The sequence below is a fragment of the Pipra filicauda genome, unplaced genomic scaffold (genome assembly GCF_003945595.2).
Source record: "Pipra filicauda isolate LSUMZ 115617 unplaced genomic scaffold, ASM394559v2 scaffold242_size1167801_pilon, whole genome shotgun sequence".
Lineage (NCBI taxonomy): Eukaryota > Metazoa > Chordata > Aves > Passeriformes > Pipridae > Pipra > Pipra filicauda.
In genome coordinates, this window is record NW_024104357.1 from 642,592 (window position 1) to 667,695 (window position 25,104).

General features: G+C 43.6%; 2 protein-coding genes across 4 annotated transcripts in view; one reads left to right on the forward strand and one right to left on the reverse strand.

Annotated features, from left to right (window-relative positions):
* Positions 1-881: 881 nt before the first annotated feature.
* ZMAT3 (zinc finger matrin-type 3) lies at positions 882-16,538 on the reverse strand. 3 transcript variants are annotated; one of them, XM_027709933.2, is made up of 6 exons: positions 16,368-16,538; positions 11,005-11,334; positions 9,334-9,453; positions 7,445-7,611; positions 7,233-7,333; positions 882-6,230 (listed from the first exon to the last, which is right to left on the reverse strand). In XM_027709933.2, the coding sequence occupies exons 2-6, from the start codon at positions 11,272-11,274 to the stop codon at positions 6,019-6,021; spliced, it is 870 nt and encodes a 289-aa protein (XP_027565734.1). In that variant the 5' UTR covers positions 11,275-11,334; positions 16,368-16,538; the 3' UTR covers positions 882-6,018. The 3 variants fall into 3 exon arrangements, with proteins under 3 accessions (XP_027565734.1, XP_039237786.1, XP_027565708.1); XM_039381852.1 differs by lacking the exon at positions 16,368-16,538 and adding an exon at positions 16,066-16,352; XM_027709907.2 differs by lacking the exon at positions 16,368-16,538 and adding an exon at positions 15,111-15,212.
* Positions 16,539-16,825: 287 nt separating this feature from the next.
* The window catches only part of PIK3CA (phosphatidylinositol-4,5-bisphosphate 3-kinase catalytic subunit alpha), a 34,856-nt gene continuing 26,577 nt past the window's right edge, over positions 16,826-25,104 (forward strand). Inside the window, exon 1 of the mRNA XM_027709885.2 lies at positions 16,826-16,869. The gene's annotated coding sequence lies outside the window, so the exon portion shown is untranslated. The remainder of the gene's footprint in view (positions 16,870-25,104) is intronic.

The following is a 25,104-nucleotide window of genomic DNA, read 5'->3' on the forward strand; positions in this document are numbered from 1 at the left end:
TGAGAATACATAAAGCCTCTTGCTTTGTTAGCACAGAAGTCACCTAAGCACTGAGGCAGCTCTCATCCCAAATGGTAAATCAGGATAATTCCACTAGTGTCAGTAGTCTCTGTAATGGTCTGATGCCCTGAATAACAGAGGACAGGGGAGTGCAGGGACACATCCCTGTTCACAGCTGCTCATACACCCAGAGCTGTGCCTCAACAGCAGTCACACATCCCAAATGTCAGGTGTGCCACCAGGACACTGCCCTTGAGGTCAAGAGGTCACTGCACCAACAGCATGGCTGCAGCACCAAGGAAGGGCAACGCCTTTCTCTTACCTGAGCTGAACTCAAAACCACCAGATTTTCTCTGCTTCCGAGGCTCCAGTTCAGAATGTCCTTTTTGTTTGGAAAGTCATCCATGCTGCGTAAGCATATGCTCTTTTGGAGCCCTCAAGTAATGAAAGAGGGAGAGAGCACACTGGTAAAAAAAAAAAAAAAATGAGCAAATGTAAGTATCGGGCTCAGCTTGTCCCCACCTTTTCAAAGTTAGAGTTGAAAGTCAGTCTGTGGTTCAGCCTGGGGCTATTGCAGAGCTTGTGATGTCTTCTCAAGGGGAAAGCAAATGGAAACAGAGCCTTTCCTGTACCTTCTGGCTCCCATCCTGCCAGATGCTGAGCACTCCCAACCCCTCCTGAAGCCAGACAGCTCTCAGCTGGCTTTCAGTAACACCTGAAAGTAAATGACCCTCCTCCACAGCAACAAATTCCACCCCGAACCATACTCCTTTATCAGTGTGTTAAAACATATTCACGTAGTTGCACTCGATGCTAGGCTAAAATCAACTCAGTCATGCATAGTCCAGCCGTGAGCAGTAGCAATACCAAACACAGGGCTGTACAATAGTAAGAGCAAGATGATTTATTATATAATGAAGAAGAAAAAAAAAAATCATTTAAATCAAGTATTCCCTCACAAGGGTCAGTACAATATAAAGAAAATACGGAAAAATGTACAAAACAACAAAACAACCTGACAAGAAGGCTCCAGATGAAACATGCACTTGCAAATGGTGTTGCTGTACAGATGCAGAAGGAAATTAAATCAAGTAATTTTTCCCCTGCAAAACACAGACTGATTTTATTTTTAAAAATCCACAGTCCTGCCCTTACCTGCAGATATTTCAGGTAAAAAGACAGTTTTATTTGTGATACGTTTTTAAAAGGAGAGATCCCAGAACTACTGTTTGACTACATTAATTTCAAAGTGGATTTTATTTTCCCTTCCAACTTTATGCAGGTGGCAAAGAAGCCAGCCTAGCTCAAAATAAGAGAAGCTTAGCCACTAACTTCAAAGAAACTGTATTTCTCCATTTTCTGTTATCCTTTGGCAACTGTGGCATTTGTTTTTCCATAACTAGCAGCAGATGTCCATCTCATCCAGAGCATCCTGGTACACATGGTTGTAAATTTTTTTTTTAAAAAGCACAAAACAAAAAACACATAAAAGAGAAAACATCAGCAGTATGAAATTCCTGAAGGTTTTCAAGGCTTGCTCCTACTCAACTAAAGTCAACATACTTGAAACTATTTTAAAGGGAGCAAAACCAAATCCTTAAAGAACCAGCTACTCAGTCCTCAAAAAGCAAAACCTTGAGAGTGTTGTAATCCAAACACAGGAGTAAAAGACAAATTTTAGCAATGTACCTTGCCTGGCCCTGGCCAATATAGTATCTTTGGCTCAGGTATTTCATTTACTCCCGACCCGGGCAAGATTCCCAGTGGTTACAGTGAGAGCATCATTTAAGTAATGTAGCAAAAGGACATCATGCATTAATAAGCTAAAATATGAATTCATGCTTATGGCAATAGCTTTCCCTTCTAATGCCCTATAATGGGCATCCAGGAAAGGAAAAAAGACAAGCAGCTTTACAGAAAAAAATCTGCATTTTGTTACACTGATGACCATCCTAAGCAACTCCACAGAAGTTTTCATTGTTCTTTTCAATGTACATGAAGAAAGCAAAAGTCAAAAATAGACCAGTGTTAGGCAAGATTTTAACACATTTACTCATTAGTGCAGAAAGCAAAATGACAGCTAATGCTTAATACAAACAAAACAGTAACACTTTCATACTCCTCACAAATTCATGGATTCCACATGGTTTACTTCCTTGCCTTAAAAGAAATGCTTAAATGAAGCATGAACTTAATGTCTAAAAATATTATTCCAAGTTAGTAAAGGAACCATTCGAGGAAAAAGAAATTAGAAATGGACATTTAGTAACAAGTTGCAAGGAAATCCCCATTTTGTTTAGCATAAAAAGAAACAAAGTTCCACTGGTTGGATTTGGTTCAGGGTTTTTTTGGGTTTGGGATGGGTTTTCCTGTATAGGTTTGGTGGGGTTTTTTTGCATCAAGGGAAAGAAAACAATACTTATATGGGAGAAAAACATTTTCACAAATATAATAAATAATTGCTCCAATCCAAAAGCAAAGTGCGATGTAGAATTTTCCTACTTAAACAAAAACAACCTACCAGCATAATGCCTTAAATATCAACAAATCAATTAGTGGTCAGTACAGTAAAATAAATATGAACACATTGATTTACATTTTGTTTCTAGCAGCAAAGGTCATTAACCTACTGGCCAATGTGACAGCTTCACAGAAGTCCTGTTTCTTGGGTTTGGTACTTTGTTTAACATGAGAAAAAGATTAATTGTGTCTGCAAAATGGTACTTCAGCTGTACAATGTTCTCCCCAGCCCATCTATGTCCAAGAGGCTTTGCCCAGGATGTGTTTTCAATCTGTGTTTTGAACACTAATTTGGAGAACACCTTTCACAAAAAGAAACAAAATCAGGACCCACTCAGTTTCTCCTACCAACAAGTGTGAGTTTGGATTGTCCTGAACCCTAATAACAACAGTGAGGGGGGGTGTTTTCTCTTTGCAGTCAACAGCTCCCTATGCTGAAGGGAGAGTGGGAAGATCACAAGCTGTGTAGCAATGCTGAAGAGGGAGAAGGAAGCCTCGGTCACTTGTAGGAAGAACCACAACAGAGCACTGGGGCAAAGTGCGTCCCAGCTGCTTCTCCCAGCAAGACATCTTTCCTCCTACACAGGAAACCTGTCCTGCTCTTGTCACTTGAGTCCCACTGTCTGCTTTATACCTGCTATGTAACCCACCACTTTGAAATTCCCAGGATGAGCACACTGTTGTGATCCCTTTAACAAAACAAAGCAGACTCTGTTCAGGGCAGACTGAAGCCATACCTCAAAACCAGACTAAGCCCCATGCAGAGAGGAACCTGCAAGAACAGCCCCTTGCACCTCCCTCATACACCCTCCCAAAAGCACCAGCAAACACCAGCTGGAGCAAACCAAGTTCTGACACCTCCAGCAGTCACTGGAAATGCCAAACGAGGAGCGGATGGCTGGGCTGGAAGCAGAAGCAGCAACCAAAGCTAAGTGGTGAACAGCTGACTTTTGGGACACATGAAAGCAAGTGAAAATGTCTCCTCATCCCAAGCAATAAAGCCACGCAGCACCAGTACCTACAGCTCCTACAGCTCCTATTTCACAAAGTGGTGCTTTTCTGCTACTAACTGCAGCCTGTGGAAAACGCCACGCTTTAACTTACAGCCAAAGGGATGTTTAATCATAATGCAGGGATCACTCTGGTGGAGCACATCGTGGTGAGGCTCATCTAACTCCCTCTGTCCCTCTGCACAGTGGGGTCACACTGGCAAACCAAGGGACAGAGCATAAAGAGAAAATCAGAGCCCTCTTGTGACTGCAAACGAGGAGGGCGAAAGGCTGATGAGAGATTTTGGCAAGAGGAATGTTCTTCAAGGCTACACAGAGGGTGAGGCAGGGGCAGGAAAGCACAGAAGAAACAGACTTACAGGCTGTCAGAACTGCTCAGTGAGTGCTTTACAACCTGGGCACCTGTCCCCCTACCTCCTAACGTGCTCCAGTGCACAAACTCCATTTAACTGAGTTTTGCACAAAGGAGGAGAAGGGAATCCCACTCATGAGGACATCCATTGCTCGGCCTGTATCTGCAGAGCAAGGATTGGCATGGAATAATCTAGGGGGTTGGTTTTGGCTGGTGTGCAAGAGCTCACCTTGCCTGGATTTAGGAAGGCTGCATTAAGGTTGTATGGCTGCCTGATGCTCAGGTAACTAAAGAAAACAGTACTCAGCTTCTGAGGAGCAGCCAAGTGCAACAAATCATTTGAAGGTGGACTAGAAAGATGAATAAAAACTATCTGGATTTTTTTGTTAGTTTACTCATTTTTCATTTTTTAAGGCAAGCAGAAAGTCCTTCTGGAATGCAAGAGGCAGGACAGAATGGCAAAAAAAAAAAAAAAAAAAAAAAGGAGGTGGGGGAGTTGCTTTAAACATTATGCACCAGGTACATTATGCACTGCCTGAAGAGAGGTGAGACATGAGCCACAACGCTTCCTGGACCCTCTCTCTGCACCTGCCACTGAAGTCAGTGAAGCTACACCAGGGCACAGCTGCAGCAGCACAGTGGGGAATCAGGTCCAACAAAGGCCACCTACATGCTGCACTTGCCACTGGAGCCAATGTTTTAAAAAAACCGAACTGGATTCCATTCACAGCTCCTCACATCTATCTAAACAAGCAGAAGAATAAATGCCCTACTTCTGCTCTTTATCCCTTTTCTACTTTTGCTAAGGAATATCAAAACAAACACCCACCCTTTGAGTTTGTCTACACCTAAAAAGTTGCTTAACAAGTTTCATGAATACTTCTGTGTGAACCAAAAAGCTGTTACTCAAACAATCATCACCTCTGACATCTAAATCCTACCTAACTTTGGATTTTTGATGGTCCCTAAAACAGCAAGGTCACATCAAGGAATGGAATTAAAACCCATCCTGAGATGGAAAAAGAAAGAGGGGGGAACAAAATCATCCAGTATTGGTAGCTCTAGTTCAAATGAGCATTTCAGCTTTGCCCTATAACACCCATTGGGCTTTATCCAGGGAATGGCATGGAAGTGGGATACACCAATATCTGCTACCCATGGTCCAGGCAGCCCTGCTCTCCCAGAGCAAGAGCTGCAGGCCAGAAACCAACACTTGCTCTCTTCTACATCACTATGCAAAGACATTACAGCTGACAGTTCCTTCCAATCTATTCTCAACCCTACTCAGTCTAAGGCAGAATCAGAGCAAAGCACATCTCACCTGAGCAGGTTTGCTTTCCAATTCACTTAATTAACCACTGAGATCCCCAGAGACTCTCTTCAGGGAGATGAGCTACACCCATGGTGCATTAAGGTGTCCAGGCAACAACATTGAGAATCTTTTCTCACTGCTAACTGGTAGAAGAGAGTATTTCTGAATGGGGCTAATCAGCTGAAATCAATGTCAGATGTTCAGAACGAAATCTGCATTGCAGAGGAAGCAGTAAGAGGCAAGACCCTCCAAGGAGTAGAGGTATGCACAGCCTTTCTACGAGGATGTGGAAAGAACCTACTCTGGGCTGTAATGGGGGCCAGAAGCAGCAATGTGCGGACAAGTACACCACCTAATTCACACATTCACAGGCCCTACTCCTGCCCCCCTTTTACAAGCTGCCCAGAGATTCAGTCTGCTGTAGGGAGGCATTCTGGAGCACTGCTCTGTGGTGTGCAAAGAGGGGAGCAGGCTTTGCACATGGTCTACCCACGTGGTTGAACCACAGAAGTTCCCAGCACTTCTTGGGCTTTGCATATTCATGCAGAAGGCTGAGGAGAAGACCAAGTCCTCCCCGCCACTCAACACAACGAAGAGCCTTAGGTAATTAGCAAACAAACATCAAAAAACACTTCATGTCCTGCACAGCGTCATCCTGCCGACTATGATAGAAAAAAAATCTAACCATACCATTAAGTTTGCAGGTGTTACATGTATAGCTCGAGAGCATACTCCTATCAAATGGAGCACAAAGCAGGGCATGTGGCAAACAGCAGGCGAGAGACAAGCTGCTCTAGTTGCAAACTACGACCGGGGGTGGCGCGTCATTGTACATAGCCCAGGTTCTCCATCTCGTTCCTGTACCGCTGCTCGGACACTTTGCTTTTATGCTGTTTGCTCTCCAAGTGCTGCCTGAACTCCATCTCCTCGCTGGCGCCGGCGTTGCACATGGAGCAGTAGAACTGGCCACTGGGCGTGACACACATGGCCAGGTCCCGAGGAATCCTCTGGCGCGAGCGGGGGTTGAAGTAGGGACCTGAGGAGTCAACGGAAAAGCCTCTTTTATCTGTCAGAAATAAAAGCTTGAGGCGGCACAGTTAAAATTTCTAAGCCCACTGAATGACTAAAAAGCAGACAGAGATTTGCTTCTCCAACTGTGTAGAGTCTGAATCTTATGTTCCCACAACTTCTCCGGTGATATCCAGATTTACTGGGGTGCAGCACACAGGGCAGCAGCACTTGACAGAATTTTATAAAGTAGTAGAGTGGGCTTAGTGCCCCAGTCTTACTGCAAATCCATAGGGCTTTGAAAATTAGGAGTCTTACAATTTAAGTAATGAATCAGTTCTTATTTTTCCTTAACCATCCAATTCCAGAACTAGAACAGTCTTTTGATTAGAATAAGCTGCCTCAGTTTAGAAGTCACAAAATTATATTGAACAGGACTTTAAAAGTTTTATCTTTTCCACATGACACTGGTTAGAATGACATGATTAAACCAAGCTTCACTGGGAATCAGGGTTTCAGTTAATGTGTGCACATAAAACAACTTAAAATGAAAAAGAGAAATAGATGCTGTGCTCTTTAAATCATAGTAAAGAGGCAAAGTTAGTGTCTAACACCTGAGGAAGGACTCTACGCTAGAACAGATGGTCTTAGAGGGAGGCTAACATGCTCTCTCATTCTGGTCATGGGAGTGCAAGTACAGGTTGATGTGCCACAGTAGGAGTCAAAGCACCTGGCCACCTGCCAAGAAAATAAAGCAGGAAAATTGTCACCACTTAGAGCAGCCTTAGAGATAGGCAGATGGTAAATTAAGTTACAAACTGAGAAACAGAACTAACAAGCAGGCTGACAAAACAAAGCAACTTTAGCAGCTGGGAAAAAAAACATGCATTCATGAAGGATCAGCAGAGCTTGGACCAGCTCCTTTCACAACCTGTCTCTGAGAAAACAGACCTCAGAAACAGAACACAAACAAGTCTGTTTATTATTTGTTACTATTCCAACTATAGAACAGATGCAAGCTTCAAGTTACCTGTGTTGTTCTGAACTGTATACATATTTCTTCTGTTCTGCATCATCTTATATTCACTCCCTTCTTTCCTTGCCCTTCGCTTGCCCAGCTCTGACGCATCCCTGAAGATTAAACAAATATGAGCAGCTGCAATTCAGAGCTTTCTGAGGAAATGACTGCCAGAGACACTGCCACATGCTTTCAGCCTGAGCATGAAGTTGAACAATACCTACGAGAATGAGTTATTCTGTGCTTCTGCAAGGCGCAGCCTTTTGGCGTGATTTTTCCCTTGGTAGTGAGCCTGTGCCACGGCCGGAGAGCTAAACGAGGCGTCACAGAGCTTGCAGTAATCGTTCTCTGTAGCCAAGATCACTCGGCCACCTGGCTTACTGGATCCCATCTAGCAGCAAAGGGAGAGACAGCATGTGAAACACAGGAAGGTTAAATTGTTGGAATATTTCAAGCACGGGGACTGAGACCGGTATCATCTTCATCAGACAGCAAGAGAGCTGGAATTAAAGCATGTGGATTAGGACATTCTCGAGTTCTCTCTGAAGTGTTCTTACAAGAACTTCATTTTTCCTGCCTCAGCCTCCAGGACAAGCTGCCAATTCGTAGAGATCTGGGCAAATCTCTGGCCTCAGATGGAGAGGAAAACAATCTGAACAAACACCCTGTACCTCTGCAGTAGCCATAGAGACTTGTTTACATCACAGCAGTGATTTAACTCCTCTACTTCTGACTGCTGGGAGCTGATGAATAGCGCTCTCTATTTACAGTGGACCTAACCTCTCCACAGTATCCTGTCTTTACACAGCTCCCTGACCACAGCAAGAAGAAAAAACCAATAGCAAAGCTGCCAAACCTCTGATCCTTACCCTTCAAGTAGGAGGATCCAGATTTCAAAGGACAGACGCAGCCTCACATGAGTAGCTCCTGCCATATGAAGGACACCTTGCCTGTTGAGTCAGACCAATACACTGATTGGGGCAGCAACTGCATCTCCTCAGCATGTAACATCCAGGGAAGAGTGTTTTGTAAACAGTGCAGCAGCAGTGATTCACTCAGCCATGTCACTGCGGCACTTGACAAGTCGACTTTCTTTCACATCTCTTTTGATACTGCTCAAGCTTATAGACACTGTCTATTCTGACTTCTGTCTTACGATGTGAATCCTCACGTGGCCACAGAGTGGTATTTTTATTGCCATGAACCATCTTCTCCATCAAAGAAAGCACCATCAGATACTCTGGAAGGTATAGCAGCCAAGTCCCAGTATTCTGGACTGGACCCCACTGATCCCAGTGGGGATCTGTGAGCTGCAAAGCCAAGTTACACAGGGCTGAGTCTCCCTCTGGTGGCTCCAGCAGCGTCTGGAACAATCTGCCACTTTGCAAATGCTCTTTGCTTCCCTACAGACAGAGGCTTATGCTTTGGGAAGTGACAGGCACAGCCTCAAACCCCGCGGCCCAGCTGTGCTTCCCTGCACAGTCACATGCAAAAACCAGGTTAGCTGCCACATCCCATGACAATCCCAAGGGACGAATTCTAGGAGAAAGAAAAAATCATCTCTTTTGCCTCTAATGTGCCCAAAACAGAATTAATCTGGATCACTGAGGGAACAATCCATTCACTCTACACACCGGAATGAGCACTTCAAAAGGAACAACAAAAGAGGAATTAGCTAACAGCCCTGGGCAATGGGTGTAAGAGCACCAAAGCACTTTTTCCATGTAGGCTTCCCCCACACAACAGAGGGATGACTGTGCAGAGCAGATGCCACACCCTCACATCCAAACCCAGTTCCAACAACGCTGTTTTATACCTGCCTTTAAACAACCATAATCAGCAGCACATCAGACTTACCTAGGAATCAAAGTATTTGCCAGGCAGAAATAGAACATTTGAAGTCCAATATTGTGCTGCAAGAGCAGATCAATATCTGCATCTTCAAAGGAAAGCAAACAGCTCACAACAGGCCACTTCCACCATCCTGTGCCATCACAAGGAAAATTCCCTCCCAGTTCCTGCAGTAATCCTCAAAGTCTGAGATCTAGTTATCCTTACTGGGGGTTAGGTGACAAGTGAGCAGTGTGATCTCAGTCCCCTTCCCATGCCTTACCTGGGTGGGAAGGGAGACAACCTGAGGTGGGGCAGGCTCAACTGCATTACTCATCCTGGCAGGTGCCGGACAGCTGTTGGCAGCATAGTAATTTCGGAGTTTCTTACTGTGGTTTTTACCCTGGAAAGAGAACTCAGATTAACCACTGTCCTAACAATAGTATCTTACACTGAATGAAAAATGATACAGAAACCAAAATGAGAAAGTGGCCATGAAGATGGCAGCTCAGGTCACTCAGAAAATAACAGCTCTGAACTTGAGAGATGCTGGCATCCCTCCCTTTCTCCAAAATGCTCATCACCTAGCATGACTTGGCCTCCTCTTCAACTGATTTTCTCAGTAAGGTTACAATTAGTTTCTCAATATGTTTCCATTTCACTTAAAACCACTATTCCGTATTTTAAACATGAAACATTAACTGCTTTGCAAGTTTTTGGATAAGCCTGAACACACACACACACACACACACACACACACACTCTTCTTCAGGAGATTGCAAACATGAGTTAAAATATGAGATTGAATGTAAAAAAACCCCGTTTCATATTTTATTTTCCCTTGGAAAACATGTATCATAGTTCTTTGTGTTTCTTGGTGTTCTGGAAACCTGGTAGAACTATATGAGAATATGTATATGCACTGTGGATGCACAGTAAGGTATAAATGCAAGTTTGTAGTACAAATGCACACCTGTACCCTCATGGCAGAAATCAGACATTGCGAGTGTAACACTAATTCAACCTACCCCCACACTAACAGGATACCACTTTTTCAGGGCCACCTGCAAATCTGAGATCTGTGCGTGGTATCCTGAGGATATGGAGAACCCTCTTTTGATTCATGGGTGGATAAGTCACTATTTCCACATCTCACACAAATACAGCACTAGGCAGAGAGGGTGCTAGTAAAATAGGGTACTGCAAGGCTGACATATTCGACCTCTCAGCAAGAAGCATATGCAGAGTTCCTACCCCATTTCAGGCAGCTCAACCAGATCAGCTCAAACAAAATGAATTTGGTCTGAGCTGCCCCAGCTGATGAGAGCATTTGCATAAATGCCCCCCCCAGATCAGTGGTGTGTGTAGCCTCAGAAAGCAGACAGTGATAAACAGAAGGCAGCAGCCCCTCTTCTAAGGGCACACCTGGATCCAGCAGAAAAAAATCTGTCCAGGCCTCACAAAATCATGTCTGGAATCAAGTTCAGTGTTACTGAATGTAGAGGTGAAATATAAGTCTCATAAAACAAAGGGAAAATCACAAGTGTCTGGTTTTTCACCCAAGCCATCTTGGTACCACTTCTCTGTCCCTGTGGACAAAGTTTTTGCAAAAAGCTCCAGTGATGATACCTTAAATGAAAGCACTGCAGCATGTCTGGACAACCAACAAATCCAAGCAGGGTGAGGATGTCTAAAGAGCAGTTTCAGTCCATTAGATGATGCAAAGGTAGCTCCAGATAAGCCAACTCAAATGCTGCTGCTGATGTGCAGCCACCCCAAGGCAGCACTGAAAACCCCCTCGAGAAGCTGAGTTAGTCCTTGTGCATTAGCCCACACTTCCCTCTGTGCTGCCACAGCAACGCTGCTGGCAGTGCTCACACTGGCACAGGATTGTCTACACAAGCTGCAGATGCAGCAGAGCCCCAAAAGCTGTGCCTCCTGCTGCTCTCCTTACCTGGTAATGAGCCTGGGCTTGCTGGGCCGAATTCAGGGTGACATTGCAAAGCTTACAGCACAGGGGCTTACATAGTTCCTCCAGCATAGGGTCCTGCTCCACCACCTTTGCAAGTTCTTCTTCTTGTGCGTGATGGAAGGAAGGCCCCAGTCCAACAGACTTTGGTGGGGACAGTGGTGAGCTGGCTCTTGGCCTTGTAGCCACTGACATAGGAAGAGATGAAGGCTTCTCAGGATGAGGAAGAACTGTTGATTGCTGTAGAAGAATCATTGGCCAGGAAGACTGTGGGCATGCTACTTCTGAAGGAGGAGGAGGGAGTTGTCTTCAGACCTAGACCAGAGAGACACAGATGCTGAAACAAGCAGCGCTAACAGGAACACTGACAATCCAGAGGCAACTTCTGTAACCACTGCCTCTACCTTGTGCCTTTTCACAACACCAAGCAGGGTAAGGTCAGTTTATAAGCCTTTAACCCACAACTGGGGACAGATCAAAAGATATTGTGTAAGAAGTGGATCCCATGGCACCCTCCTGGACAGGTGGGAGATTCCTGACCACCCACAGTACCTGACTGACAGCACACACCCCCACTGCTCCATGACCACAAGAAGTGGAGACATTCAACAAGCACAGCACATAAAGCTGTGTTAATGGAAAGGACACCACCACTAGCCACATCCTCTTTTGGGAGCCTAAGGACAAACTCACACTACAAGACCTAAACAAATATTACAGTGTATTACTGCCATGATGACTTACAAAGAATCAAAATAGTTTGAAGCAGGCTTATTGTATATAGGTAGATAGAAAACACATAAACACATCTATCCCTCAAATACTCACAAAGACTTTCCAGAGGAGAGATACTCTACATGTAACTTTTCTCCAGTAACAAAAGAGAAAGAGTAGGAATCACCTGGAGCACATCTTGTACACAGTCAGCTCCCAAGGGCTCTCTTGAATGACCCTGAGCTATTTCTCACACTTCCTTTACTAACTACAACCAGTGTAGCATTTAAAGCTGCATCTTCTGCTACAAAATGGAGAACTTATCTCATATTAACCTTTATTCAATTATTTCTCAGTTAATTCAAGTTATTAGAACTAGCCCTACATTTCCAACAAGAGGTTCTGAGAGATTTATTTAATTAATGTTTATAATTAAATAAAGCCCGGACGAACATCCCTATAATAATGCAGAACACTCACATTATGAATCAAGGCACAGTTACTTTTGTCAATGTCTTATTAGCTTCTTATCATAACAAATCCTGTTCCCTGCCACACTGGGATCAAGAGCAGCATTATCTTGGCCTTTGCAGATCACTTCCAGCTAGGGCTGCATTGGCAGCAACCATGTTTATCCTATGGGCTTTGTTCATTTGTTTAAGCAAATAATGAGACCCATCTGCATTTTAAACCAACACTTCTGGAAAATCAGTCACTTTTGAAAACAGAGTTTGAATTCAAAGGCATTCAGGAACCTGGAGAAGCAAATAGCATTTATCGGAGGTAACTTCCGGGATTTTCGATCTGCTAAAATTAGCTGGACACAAATACCTTCTACACTAAAGCTATAGAAAATCCCAGTTGATACCTGCAATTTTACGTACTGTATTATCTTTGAAAGTCTTCCCAGAGAGATCTATGTACCATTAGGAAAAATAAAAGATCACAATAAAAAAAGATCAGTGGGACTAAAGCACTCAAGTGACAAAAACATTTCTGAAATGTTTACCTCAAACCCAGACTTACACTGATACAAGACTAGGGGCAGTTCAGTTATTATTAGTAACTACAGGTAAGGAAAAAAATTAAAAATAATAAATAGTAATAATAATTTAAAAAAAAGAGCAGCATGCACTGCCTTGGGGACAAGGTTTTAAGACAGTAATAGAGCCAGCAGGAGTTTTCCTATTTAGAATAGTCCTTTACCACCAAGGCTCTGTGAAATTCCAGGTTAACTATAACTAACATGATGTAACCATAAAAAACAAATCAAAACCGATATAATGAAAAATAGCTGGAATCCACCACAAAGAAGGAGGAAGGCACACAGGAATTGTGTGATGCAAATAATCCATCAGCAGTGTAAATTCTGGAGTGTTACCTAACTTCTCTCCCACTTTCAGCATATATGTTCCTGGTTAAACCGTACAGAAGAAACTTTTTTATCTTTAGTTTCCTCAACTAGTACTCTGTAGACTAATTAATTTCAGTGGGACTACAGATGGACTGAGCTCATATTCATGATGGTTAAATATATCATAACACAGGCCTATCAAGGCAGTTTATATCAACTGTGCAAGCAGGTAAGCATGCCAGCTAATTTCAGAGTTTTATTACACCAGTATAATGGGCCTCTTACCTTAAAATAGGAGTAAAGTATAGCCAAATACTTTATAGAGCAACATAAAGAGATGTACAGTAAATGGCAATCGAGATTCATCTGCTTAATTTTGCATGAGCGTTTGTTGCATCATGTCTTCTTGCAACTGTCACAAATGGGATTTGTCATATACAAGACAGGACTCAGTGCTTACAGGGTCTGTACCCACAGGAGAAAGGATGTAATGTAATGTAATATTCTTAGAAAATCTTTAAGGTCATTTACTATTCCTTAAAGTAAGCAGTAGTCTGAAGATAAAATTGAGGTTGCATGGACAATTTCAATATTAGAACTTCTTGACTTGGCATATGCAACTATATTCTGACAGCACTGTTTCACCACTGAAATTGCTCAAATTATGTTGATTTCCTTCTTTCTGATATTTAAAAAAAAAAAAAAATCACTCAAATTCAGCTTAATTACATGTCCCTTTAACCCTCCCTCCACTGTTGGTTGTTACAGATACTCTGTCCAGGGGAAGGTAAAAGAACACTTTTAATGCCTCCTTTCCCTTCACATAAGAAGCTGCAAAATCTTTACACTAGGACACAGTAAAGGAACGAGAAATGTCCATCACCAAGGACTCCTAACGGCACAGCCCAAAGCAGGGTAAGGACCTGCAGTTCTCCAGGGGGAGCTGAGCAGACATTCTGCCTCAAGATAGCACCTCTCAGAGCTCAGCCATGCCTTCTCCAACACACTGCATGGGCTGGAATATGCTTCCATTCCATGCCAGTTGTCCTTGGGTGGAGGCAAGGGCACACAGCCTGTCTCCCTCCTCTCAAGTTGGGGCATCCCAAGGGCAGCACTGAAGGAGGAGACCCAGACTTCATGCCCCGAGTACCACAGCCTGGTAGTGCCCAGGCACTGCTGGTGGCACAGAAATGGGGAGCAACCTCTGACAACAGCACAGTACTGGGAAACAAGCTGGTCTGGCCTCACATCTGAGCACCGTTTGATGGGGAAGGCACAATGTGACCTTCCTTGGCCGTAGGTGTAAACCAAATAGAGAAATCTGTGTTCCCACCAGAATTAGTTTCTAAATGCAGTTGAGGTAACTAACAACAGTGATGAAATCTACAGAAATGATGAAGAAGCTGTGAGTTTCACTGTTTTATTTTCAAGACAAGGAAGTGTTTCTTCTCAAAGAAAACAAAACATGGACATCACTTAACGTAATTGTGCCAGAAAGTTTCCTCTGGCCACGGACTGGGCCTCCAGACCTTCATCCTGAAAGGCAGGTTGTTTTATAATGCTGCAGGAATTGAAGACAGCACCAAACAAACACGCATCATGCACAGCTCTACCTTAAGGTACACTGATGCGTGCCCTCATCTACTGATCTACTGATGAGGGCACACGTTCAGTAACCCAGAACCATCTCTTACGTCAATGGGGTATCAGAAACCACGGTGTAAATCCCGACTGCTAGCAGACATCCCTGCCAAGCCGCTTGCCTTGCAGTCTGGGGGGATGGAGAACGTGGAAAAAACAAGTCCGGGCATCGACCGCCTCGGAACAACCGCGACCCGAGCGGGAGCTCCCGGCACCGCCGCACCGCTCTGGAAGCGCAGAGCCCAGACCGGCAGCGCGGGGAGGCGGGGACGGGCACCCGCATCCCCGGGGGGCTCCGGCACCGCCACCCCCCCGGCAGCGAACCGACCGCACGGGCAGCCCCGGCCCCGCAGAACCCGCGCCCCGCACCCCCCGCACCTACCGCGGGCCGGGCCCCGCGCTGCCCTCGGCGCGGCTGCCCCCGGAGCAGGGCCGGGGCCGGCGGGCTCCGAGCCGGCAGCTGCGGGAAGTGACGGCGGCCAAGGGGCGGGACGGGGCGGGACGGGCGAGGCGGGGCCGGCCGGGCTCGGAAGAGCCTCCCAGAAACACACACTTGATGGCATTACGAGCTGCAACGCCGTCGGAAAGTTGCTCCGAATATTCTGCAGTGCTCAGCTGCGGTACTGCACAAGGTCCTTTTATTTATTTACTTATTTATTTATTTATTTTAGATCCTGTTTTTCGCAGCAGGAATTACAATTAGCCTGATTTGCATACATAAACATCTTCAGCTTATTCACGCTGCTCGCAGCCAAAGTGAGTAATAATTTCCCCTCGAGCCACCCAAAGGCCTCACCCGTACAGTCGGGCCACCCTGTTTCAAAAGCATATGGAGTTTCTGTTGGTTTTTCTCCCCTTTTCGTTGGAACAGGAAAGTGCTGAGAAGTCACTACAAGCTGAAACCATCGCCCAGACTTTCCAGCAGCCATCAGCCAACCCACCTGGGAATCCATCAGTTAGATGCACTCATTGTCACTAATTTTTGTTAGATCTTAAAGCATACCATTTATCAGATTCATAGAACCATAGGATCACAGAAGATTTGGGTTGGACTTCCACTAGACCAGGTCACTCCAAGCCCCATCCAGCCTGGCCTTGAACACTTCCAGGGATGGGGCATCCACAGCTTCTCTGGGCAACCTGTGCCAGGGCCTCACAACTCTCACAGTAAAGAATTTCTTTCTAGTATCTAATCTAAACATCCCCTCTTTCAGTTTTAAACCAGTACCCCTAGTCCTACCACTCCAAGCCCTGGTAAAATGTCCCTCTCCAGCTCTATTGTAGGCTCCCTTCAGAACATGGAAGAGAATTCACCCATACCCTCACCGTGTTCACACCTGGCTCCAAAAGTTGCTTATGCCATCTCTTGATGAAAGGATAAATATCCCTTGAAAACAGAGCGATTAACCAAGATGCCTTGATGATTAATCACTCAGGTTATCCCTTTCTCTCCTTCCTGTCACCACCTCAATACCATCCTCACTTGTTGCGTCTTGTTGGCTCTCACCAAGGTGCCCCAGCCCCGAAAACCTAAACCAGCTGGGAGTGCGTATTTTAAATGTTACAGATTTCTCTTCCATTTCCAATTTGTACGGGCATCCACTCGGCTGGCCGCTCTGACAACACCAGACTCACGTACAGCGACTCGATCCCAGTGGCAGCTCAGACTGTAAAAGAAAATTGGCGATCCAACTGGGAAAAGGGTCAGGGCTGGGTCAGACCCGCTCTGATGACCGCGGGCACGGGGGTGTTTAGGACCTTATGGCAAGAAATGGGGACAGCGCGGGGCAGGACGACCCCGCGCGTCCCCTCGGTCCCCTCCGCACCCACCGCCGCGATCGCCCGGGTCCGGCGGCACCTCCGGCCCCGCGGGCTCCGCGCCCGCCTCCCCCCGCCGCGGTTCCCGTTCCGGCGGGCGGTGCCTTCCCCATCCGGGGTCAGCCCCGCTCCCTTCCTGTTATTCCCGTGCGGGAGGCGGCGGCTCTCGGGGAGCGGCTGCCGGAGCCGCTGCCGCCCGCGCCCGGGGCACAGGCACGGCCCGAGGGGAGCGGGGCGGCCGGAGCGGCGGCGAGCGCTGCGGGCGCTGCCCGGCGGGGCGGCGGCTCCGGGCCGGGCCGGGGCGGCGAGGCCGCGGCTCTGAGGTGAGTGAGAGAGAGAGTGAGGCGGGGTCGGTGCGGGGCCGAGGGGCTCCGGCAGGCGCAGGGGCAGCACGACCCGCGGGGCTCGGGGCGCTGCGCTCAGCCCGGAGAGCTCCTCCGGCACATCCCGGGCTCCGGGTGCTCCCAGGGACGCGACCTGGGAGAGGAGGAATAGCGGGTTGTTGTTTTCCAGTGTGGGTCCCTCCACCCCTGAAACAGAGCTGTTTTCTATCCATGTGTTCCGGCAGTTCTTGGGATGGGCTCTGTGTGGGCTCACGGTGGTTAATGGGAGCAGAGCCTCTCCCGATGGGTGTGTGTGTGGATCCCGGCATACAACCTCCTGCTTCCAGATGCACTCGGCTGACAGAGCCCGTGTCTCATCTGTGCTACCTGTAAAACCTTATTTCGTGCTGTCCCGAGATCTTCTTTTACTGATGTTGCATATAAAACTGCTCTTTCTTACCAGTGTTTGTGTGTTTTCTAGTAGACTGAGTATTGGCAAAACTTTGGCCAAACTAGTACAAACTGCCTGGTTGTTTTTCTTTGGGGCTTTCATGGCTGTTTTCGGTATTCCTGAAGTTATTAAGGAATCAGGCCAATTACTTCTGTTGCTGTTATGGGTATGTCTATAATTTTTTTTCTATAATTCTTTTGATTGAACAGAGGTTGCTTTATAAACACTGCCTATTCAGAACAAGCAGGAGGAAAGTATATGTTTAAAAGTAAATGGTAGGGACTGTGAAGCTTTTCTTGGTTTAATTCTGCAGCAAACATGTAAAGAAGTGCTAAACTGGATTCTGAATCTGGATTTTCTAGAACTTAATAGACGGAAGCTATTCTGTTCTGTGAGTTATTTGTGCCCTCACATCCCTGCTTTGAGCTATAGCAGGCATTCAAATTTATGACACTGGATAAAGTTAGGATCTTTCCCATCATGATCTGAATCATTCTTTAGTCTCTCTCACCTCACAGTTAATTTATAGAGATGTTCTCATACTTGTTGCTTCTGTGCTGTAATTCTATAATGCAATGTAATAATCAAAGTCCAGTTCTTCGTGTAAACTTCTTTACTTCCTAGGAATATTCCAGTACTCAGGGTGATGGGATTTAATGGTTTGTTTGCAATGAGGAACTGACTGGATAAGCTGTTCTAAAATAAAGCCCCATGGGAACTTAAAGCTTCCCAGTAAATAGCTTTATTCTCAAACAATGGCATTGGCCAATTTTTCCGGATTGGTTACTTATTTGGAAGCATGCTTTAGCCAGTGTAGACAAACCACACATCAGCCAAGCTCATAGTGTTCACAGAGGAATTTATGAAACCGCACAATTCCTTATGGGTTCCATGAACCATTCGGCTTTTTCATTAAGGCAGTAAATATGGCAACCTCAGAGCTGCAGTTGTAACTTGACTGTTGCAGATGCCCTGCATTTCCTTAGGTGTTAGCTTGGTGCCGTTCTTAGCAACCTGGAGACAGAGTTCTGTGGTTTTTTTCAGAGCAGGCAAGCAAATCAGCCTACAAATCCATGCTAAAGTGTTTTAATTGTTTGGCTGCTTCAAACTGTCCTTCTGAGTTAATAGCAAGTTTGTTCTGTTTCTTGTTGCAGTTTACTGCGTGAATGATGGCAGTGAGATGGGTTTTTTGGGTTTTGCTTCTTTTTTTTTTGTGGTCTTTCTAGAGTATTCTTTGGGAAAGGTGGTGTAGCTGAGCTGTTTACAAAGCAATTGTGCTTTATTGGAAGTCATAAAGTAGTTCAATACTTAGTTAACTGTTTCTCTGATAATCAGGCCATTCCTGCTTTCTGGGAGCAAATGGGGGATAGTTTTTCCAGGATAACTCACTTTTTAAAAGTTGCTGAAAGCTTTACAGTATGAATTTCTGCAACCAGCAAGGGTTTAATGCTGTACCATCACAAGACAAAGTATATTACAAGAGGTTTCTAGTTATAACACCTTTAAAAGGTGTTATCACGTAAGGAGTGGACTTCCTGATCACAGTTGTTCCCTGGATTCTAGTGTGGGGTGTGTTTTTTAATGCCTTGCTCACATGTAATTCAACTTGGAACAACCTTGATGATCATCATCCTTTTAACTCAAAAAGAAATTAAAGTTATCTATAAATTGCCCAACAACAAGCCTAAGGTTGACATTCAGTCTGCAAAAAACTGCTTTTGCGCGTAAAAACTCAACTCATTATGTAGTTTTTGAGACTTCTGGTGGAGATTCTCTGTGTACCAGGAATACTCTGAACATCTTGCAAATATCAGTCGCTTCCAGATAGAAAACTGTTCACATTGCTTTTCTCTGCCTGCTTCAGGGGAAAGGAAATTGGGATGATGATACGTTAATTCCAAATCATGCAAGAAATACTAGCATCTCTAGACTGGTATCACGTAGGTTTGCTTTGCTTAGCCGAGTACATTAATGAAGGTTAACAAATGTAGTTAATAGGACATTTGAGAAATGTTGTATTAGAGTGAGGGGAAGTTAAGATTTTTTATTTTTTTTTTGACTTTGATACTGATGCAGAAACTGATTTTTTTATATTTATAACTGGACAAGAATAATACTGTGAAACTAGTCTTTCCAGTTTAGTCTTAAAATACCTTTAAGAAACTAAGTTTTGTCGTATTACTTACTGGTTTGTAATTACTAAAAAATGTGTGAGATCTAGTAAATCCTCCCCGTTGAGGAAAAGTGGGCAATATGTGCATTTTTTGTGTATGTGATGGAGTTGGATGAGGAGCATTAGGGAAAGAATAAGAGTTTGCACTTTGGGTAACTGAACAACAGACTGGCTTCTAGTGCTAGCTAAGGTTTGGGGCTTTTGTAGCTTTTCATGCATTACATTCCATGCTTGTGGGAGTTTTGTATCATCCTTTTAAAAAGGCAGACATCCAGCTGCTCCGAGTGGATGATGCCTGTCTGAAATTGTAACTATGACTAGAGGAGGCCACAAAAATATTTATGCTAAAACTGGATGGGAATTTTCTTTTGCTCTTTTAAGTTGAATGTGTCATAGCAAAGAATTCTGTTACAAGTGTCTCTTTGTAGTATCCTAATCCAAATGGGAGCGCTGGAGAGAGAAAATAGATTTGTTTCTCTCTGTATTTAATTGGACAACAAATGTATGTGAATTGTTTTGAGTGCACGGTTGGTCATGATAACCTCCAGAGGTTCCTCCCAACTGAATTTGTTCTATAGATCTATTTCTGAATGGTTAATGAAGTGTTAAATGAACGAGAAATAATATTCTGTGTATTAACTGGTGGGGTTTTTTTGTCTCCTTGCAATACTGGTATAGTATTAACTTTAACAAAATAAAAACAAACAAACAAAAAACCCAACACAAAACCAAGCCCGGCGGGGAGGGGGGGTAAAGAGAATTAAACTGTTTTAGAAAAGGAAAAAAAGGCATTTTTATAAATCCAACATGTTAACTTGTGGTCAAATGGAAATGCAGCAGGCTGAGTGCAGTTTATGTAATTCTGGATCTGACTTCTCAGTCTAAGCAATACTTCATGGTTTTGCAGCACATATGTTCTTTTATATAGCATGTATTTACACTTGAATTCTAGAAAAGCATTTTTCTAGTTAATTCTGGGCACAGATTTTGTGAAAGGCAGTCCAAGAAGCCCATGTGTTTCAAACAGGAAATGTGAGTAGACATCATCGCTTGTTCTCTGTTAAGAGTGTTCTTAAAGCCACCAAAGTGGGGAATAAAAGCACTTGGTCAATTATGCCTACTAAGGAAACTCCCTGGGAACGTTTATAGTCTGTCTTCTGAGCTCTAGAATTGTAAAAATTAAATTGTAAGAGGCCAGCTTACCTTTGTCACGTCGAAGGGGAGAAATGATGGAGCGCTGGTGAAGCTCTTGTCCCTCTGGCATGTTGCTGACTTGCAGCAACAGAAGTGACTTCTTCAGTCTGGTTTAATTACAAACAGTTGGGTCAAACATAGAACTTAAGGTTCAGTGATCTCTGGTTTCATGCCCCATTGCTTTTTACCAGTAGAGGGTTAGATAAACCTCAGACTGTTCTTTGCTGTTTGGGTTTTTGGTTTACCTGTTAACACATTTCCTTAAATTACCTTACCTTCACGGATTTTTATGTAGAAAAACTTTGACACTTTTGCTACAGCTTCTGATTAAAGAAACACTTGCAAATGTAGCTTTTGAGGGTTGTGAACGACAGAGCATATTTGTCAGACACAGGAGACTTACTGAGTTGACTAAGGCTGACTGAATTCCCTGAAATTTCGAGACAGCTGAATCACATTATTGACTGTATATGATGACCCTCTTCTAAGGCAAAGAAATGTAGAGAAACATCCCTTGGATTATTTTCTCTCAAATGGAAAAGAAAGAAAACTGAAAGATTGTCTCCTAGATTGTACATGTCAAAAAACTTATCTATCATTAAGACTTAACTGGATTTGTTTTTTTCATATTCATTAGTCAGTCTTCTGCCAATACTTAAGTACCAGTTAATAGTGATGAATGACTCTTGCCTAATATGTTCCAAGACTGTTCCTGATCTTTAACTCTTGCTCATAACTTGTGTCATGCTCCTTCCAGAAACATGGATTTTCTGCTGAGATTACATTTGTTGTATTAGAAGAGTGCAGAGGATACTAAGTTGAGGAATAAAAAAATTACTCCTTGTTGCAACCTTATTCCTTCTTTTAGCCATTAGCAGTCAACAAAGAAACAAATTCTTGAATTTCTTCAAAATGCAAGAAACTTTGAAAATTACTGAAAAGTAAATGATCAAGATTCAGCATTTCACCTGAGACTAATCAACAAGTAGAAATACCTGCCTATTCTGTGATCTGAATCTAATAGAACAAAATTTCCTGTACCTTGGGACTTTGACATCCGACTTGCTGGAAAAGTGAGGAGACTGATCTCTGCAAAGATGTTGGTAAACTAAACACAGAGTGCTTGAAAATACAAGCACAAAAAAGGGAGAATGAGCAGAAGGTAAAGACTTGATTACCAAGCAAGCACAGTGGAGATGATTTGTTTCTTTTTCAAACTCAATAAATATGTTTTCTGTGATGGGATCCAACTTTGCTGCTTGTGCCATTAAGTTATTTTTTATTAAAGCTGGAAAAACTAACTTGCCTCTTGACTACAGGCATAGTTTGAAAGAAGTTAATAGTGCTGACATAAGAAGAAGTTTCTGTATAGGGCTAACTTCCTCTGGGAAAAGGGAAGTCAAAACTATCATTCCAAATACCCTAAAATATGCTTGTGGTATCATTAAACTGCTTAGATTATAAAACATACCACTTATTCTTCATTTTTGTATTTACATTCCCAGCTCTCAACAGAATAATCAGGAAATCTTTCAACTGGATTATAAAAGTGGAAGTGATACTAATAAAACTGAAAATTGCTCTTCTGCCTTTGTGGATGTTGAACAACCAGTTCCACTTACCAGTTAATCAAGGCAGTCTCCACTGGTGGGAGGAAAGTGATTACTATATTGTATTTTATCTTCTTTCAGTTTCATGCTGTCACCTCTGAAATCTTCACTTTTGATGCTAAGCTGTAAAAGAGCACTTGTCCCAAAAAAGTCACTAGTGTCTAGGTAAAAGAGCTAATTTTTAAGTGACAATCAGACATCTTAGTGTTGATTGTGGTGTGTAATTGAGGATGTGCCTGTGAGCGCTACTCTTAGTCTAGAAAGTTTGTTTCAAAGATTGATTTATAATAAATCACATCTACACTTTGGCATAAAATAGTAATATGTGAGATTATAATGATGTCATTGCAGATGATAAACTGAACCAGTTGCGTGAATTTTTGGATAAGTGTTTGCTAGCTAAAAGAACGGGCTTCAATCAGCTTGAACATTTTATTTGAGAAACTAAAGTTTAATGCTTTTTCTCGTGTTTGTCTTCTTACCACGGTTGTGGTTAGTAAAATACTAATAACTTGACTTCCTCTCCAACTTGCTGTGAAATGGAGGATAAAGCACTGATGTTGTTATCACTGCTCAGCAGCACTCCCTTGATCTTAGATACCTCCAAGCTGGAATGTTTTGGCGTGTTGGGGAGCAATGGCATAACTACCAGTGAAAGATAAAGATGAAAACTGGAAACGTAAAACAGGGGAGTTGATACACAAAAAGTAGGATATCAAAACCTATTCCTGGCTATAGAAACTCTTCTTAAATACATGGTCAAATTGTTTTGCAATCCAGCTCTTCAACTCTTCTTTCACCACCTCTTTTCCAAGCTTTTCATTGTTATATCAGCAGATAGGAGAGTATCGCAAACAACTTTAGAGTGATAAGAGAAGTGTAACCATAATTACAGATTCCAATCTCTTGTTGTCCTGATATGTGAGCAGGTTATTTACTTAAACAACAAAAAAGATGATTTGCAAGATAGTTACCTCTCCCTAATTGGTGTTTTTTTAATGGGTGAAAATTAAATCCAAAACACTTAAGCTTTTGTGATCTTCTCTTCTGTTCCAGGGTTAAACTTCACCAGTCTGAAAACTGCTTTCAGTTTTTTTGAATATACACACCTACAAAAACAGTAACAAAATGTTTCCAATGAACTATCCATGTATTAAAAAAATACTTCCTTGTTTGTGCAGATGTGTAAAGTTCTCTTAATAGCAGTGACTGACTATTGCCAGTATCTTTTTGGCTTTTTAAAAAGTCTTTCTGTGAAATGTATCCCTCTTACAGAGCTCTGACTGTAGTAGGAGGTTGCATGTGCCTTAGTCTCAAAGCGTTTAATGTGGATATGAAAGTGACTTTCCAAACTGGGAAGCTGGGAAATCTTTAAACCATTGTGGAGATGTGGCTGATAGTCTCTGCCTAAATACCTATGAGCTTATGTCACTTCTTTGGAAAGTTCATGTTAACTGCTAACATTATCTATTTATGCAAACATTAGCCATGTGTTTTAGATATATGAAATACAAATTGCTGGTACCCTGACCTTGTTACAGAAACAATTTGGGTTATAGCTTGAAGTGGAGGAAAAAGAGATGCACTGCAAGCAGCTTAATGACTCAGTAGCCCTACACATACATCATGCTTTTGTGTGGTTTGCAAGGAAATGCTGTAAGGAAAGGGTTAATAACATTTGCAGTATATGCCTTAAATATGGAGCTCAGTGGTGAAACTTGTTGCAGAAACACCCTGGGTGCCTTTGCACAAGCCACAAAAAGGAACAGTTTCAGTTCTGGCCTTGCAGAGGTAGGACCAAACCTGACGCTTTTCACAGCACTGCTCCACTGTGGTGTGTTACAGAATGAGTGCAAGAAGTGGGGACACAGACAGGACACTTGATTTTGGGGTATTTGCCTCACGGGACCCCCAGAGCAGACCCCCAACAACCACCCAGTTAAGACCTGAGGACGTGTGGTGGTGAGATGGCGCTGCTCTCGCCTCTCACACCAACAAGGAACTGAAAACCACTCCCACTCTCACCCTAAGGAGGACCTGGAATCAACTCCCACTAACGAGGGATGGTATAATAGTGACTCGGAGTGAACCAGGTGGGATCCCACCAGCACGAGCACTGAAGGACCAATGGGATGCCACTGGATCCTCAGCGGTGACTTTCTTCTGCTTGTACTTTCTTGTCTTCTCCCTCTCTCTTTCTCCCACTCTCTCTCTTTCTCCCATACACTTAATATAACAAAGTCAGTATTGTTGAACCCACATTTGGTCTCATTTGCATCTTAATTTGGGCAGAGGACTTTAACATCGAATCATATCAGGTGCTTCCAACAGACATGTACAGGAATGATGAACATTTGGATGAAGATGCTGAAGAACCATTTGTCACAGTTCACCAGAGCTGGTTTTGTACTTCAGGCTGAAGCATGCAGGACCTAATGACAATGAATCATGTTTGTTTGCACTTGTTGAACACAAATGTAAATGCATTAGTGTCTTGAGCACCATGATGGTGGCATCCAACCTGTAAATGTGGAGAAAAGGGCTGTTCTACCAGGGTCAACAGCTAGAACAGGAATTAACACTTAAGGTTTCAGAGAAACTTTGGTTTCTTTGTAAGTTATACGATGAAGTCAGATACTCTTACAAAATTAGGAATTTAGTCTTCAGTGTCGTGTCACATAGAAGGCCCAGTTTTCCTTTGTGCTTAGATGCAATACACCTGTGGGATCACTGACTTTTAGGGAGATGAAGCCTGATGGGAGCAGTTAGTGGTGCCAAATGCTTTGCAGCTGAATAGTCTCCCCACT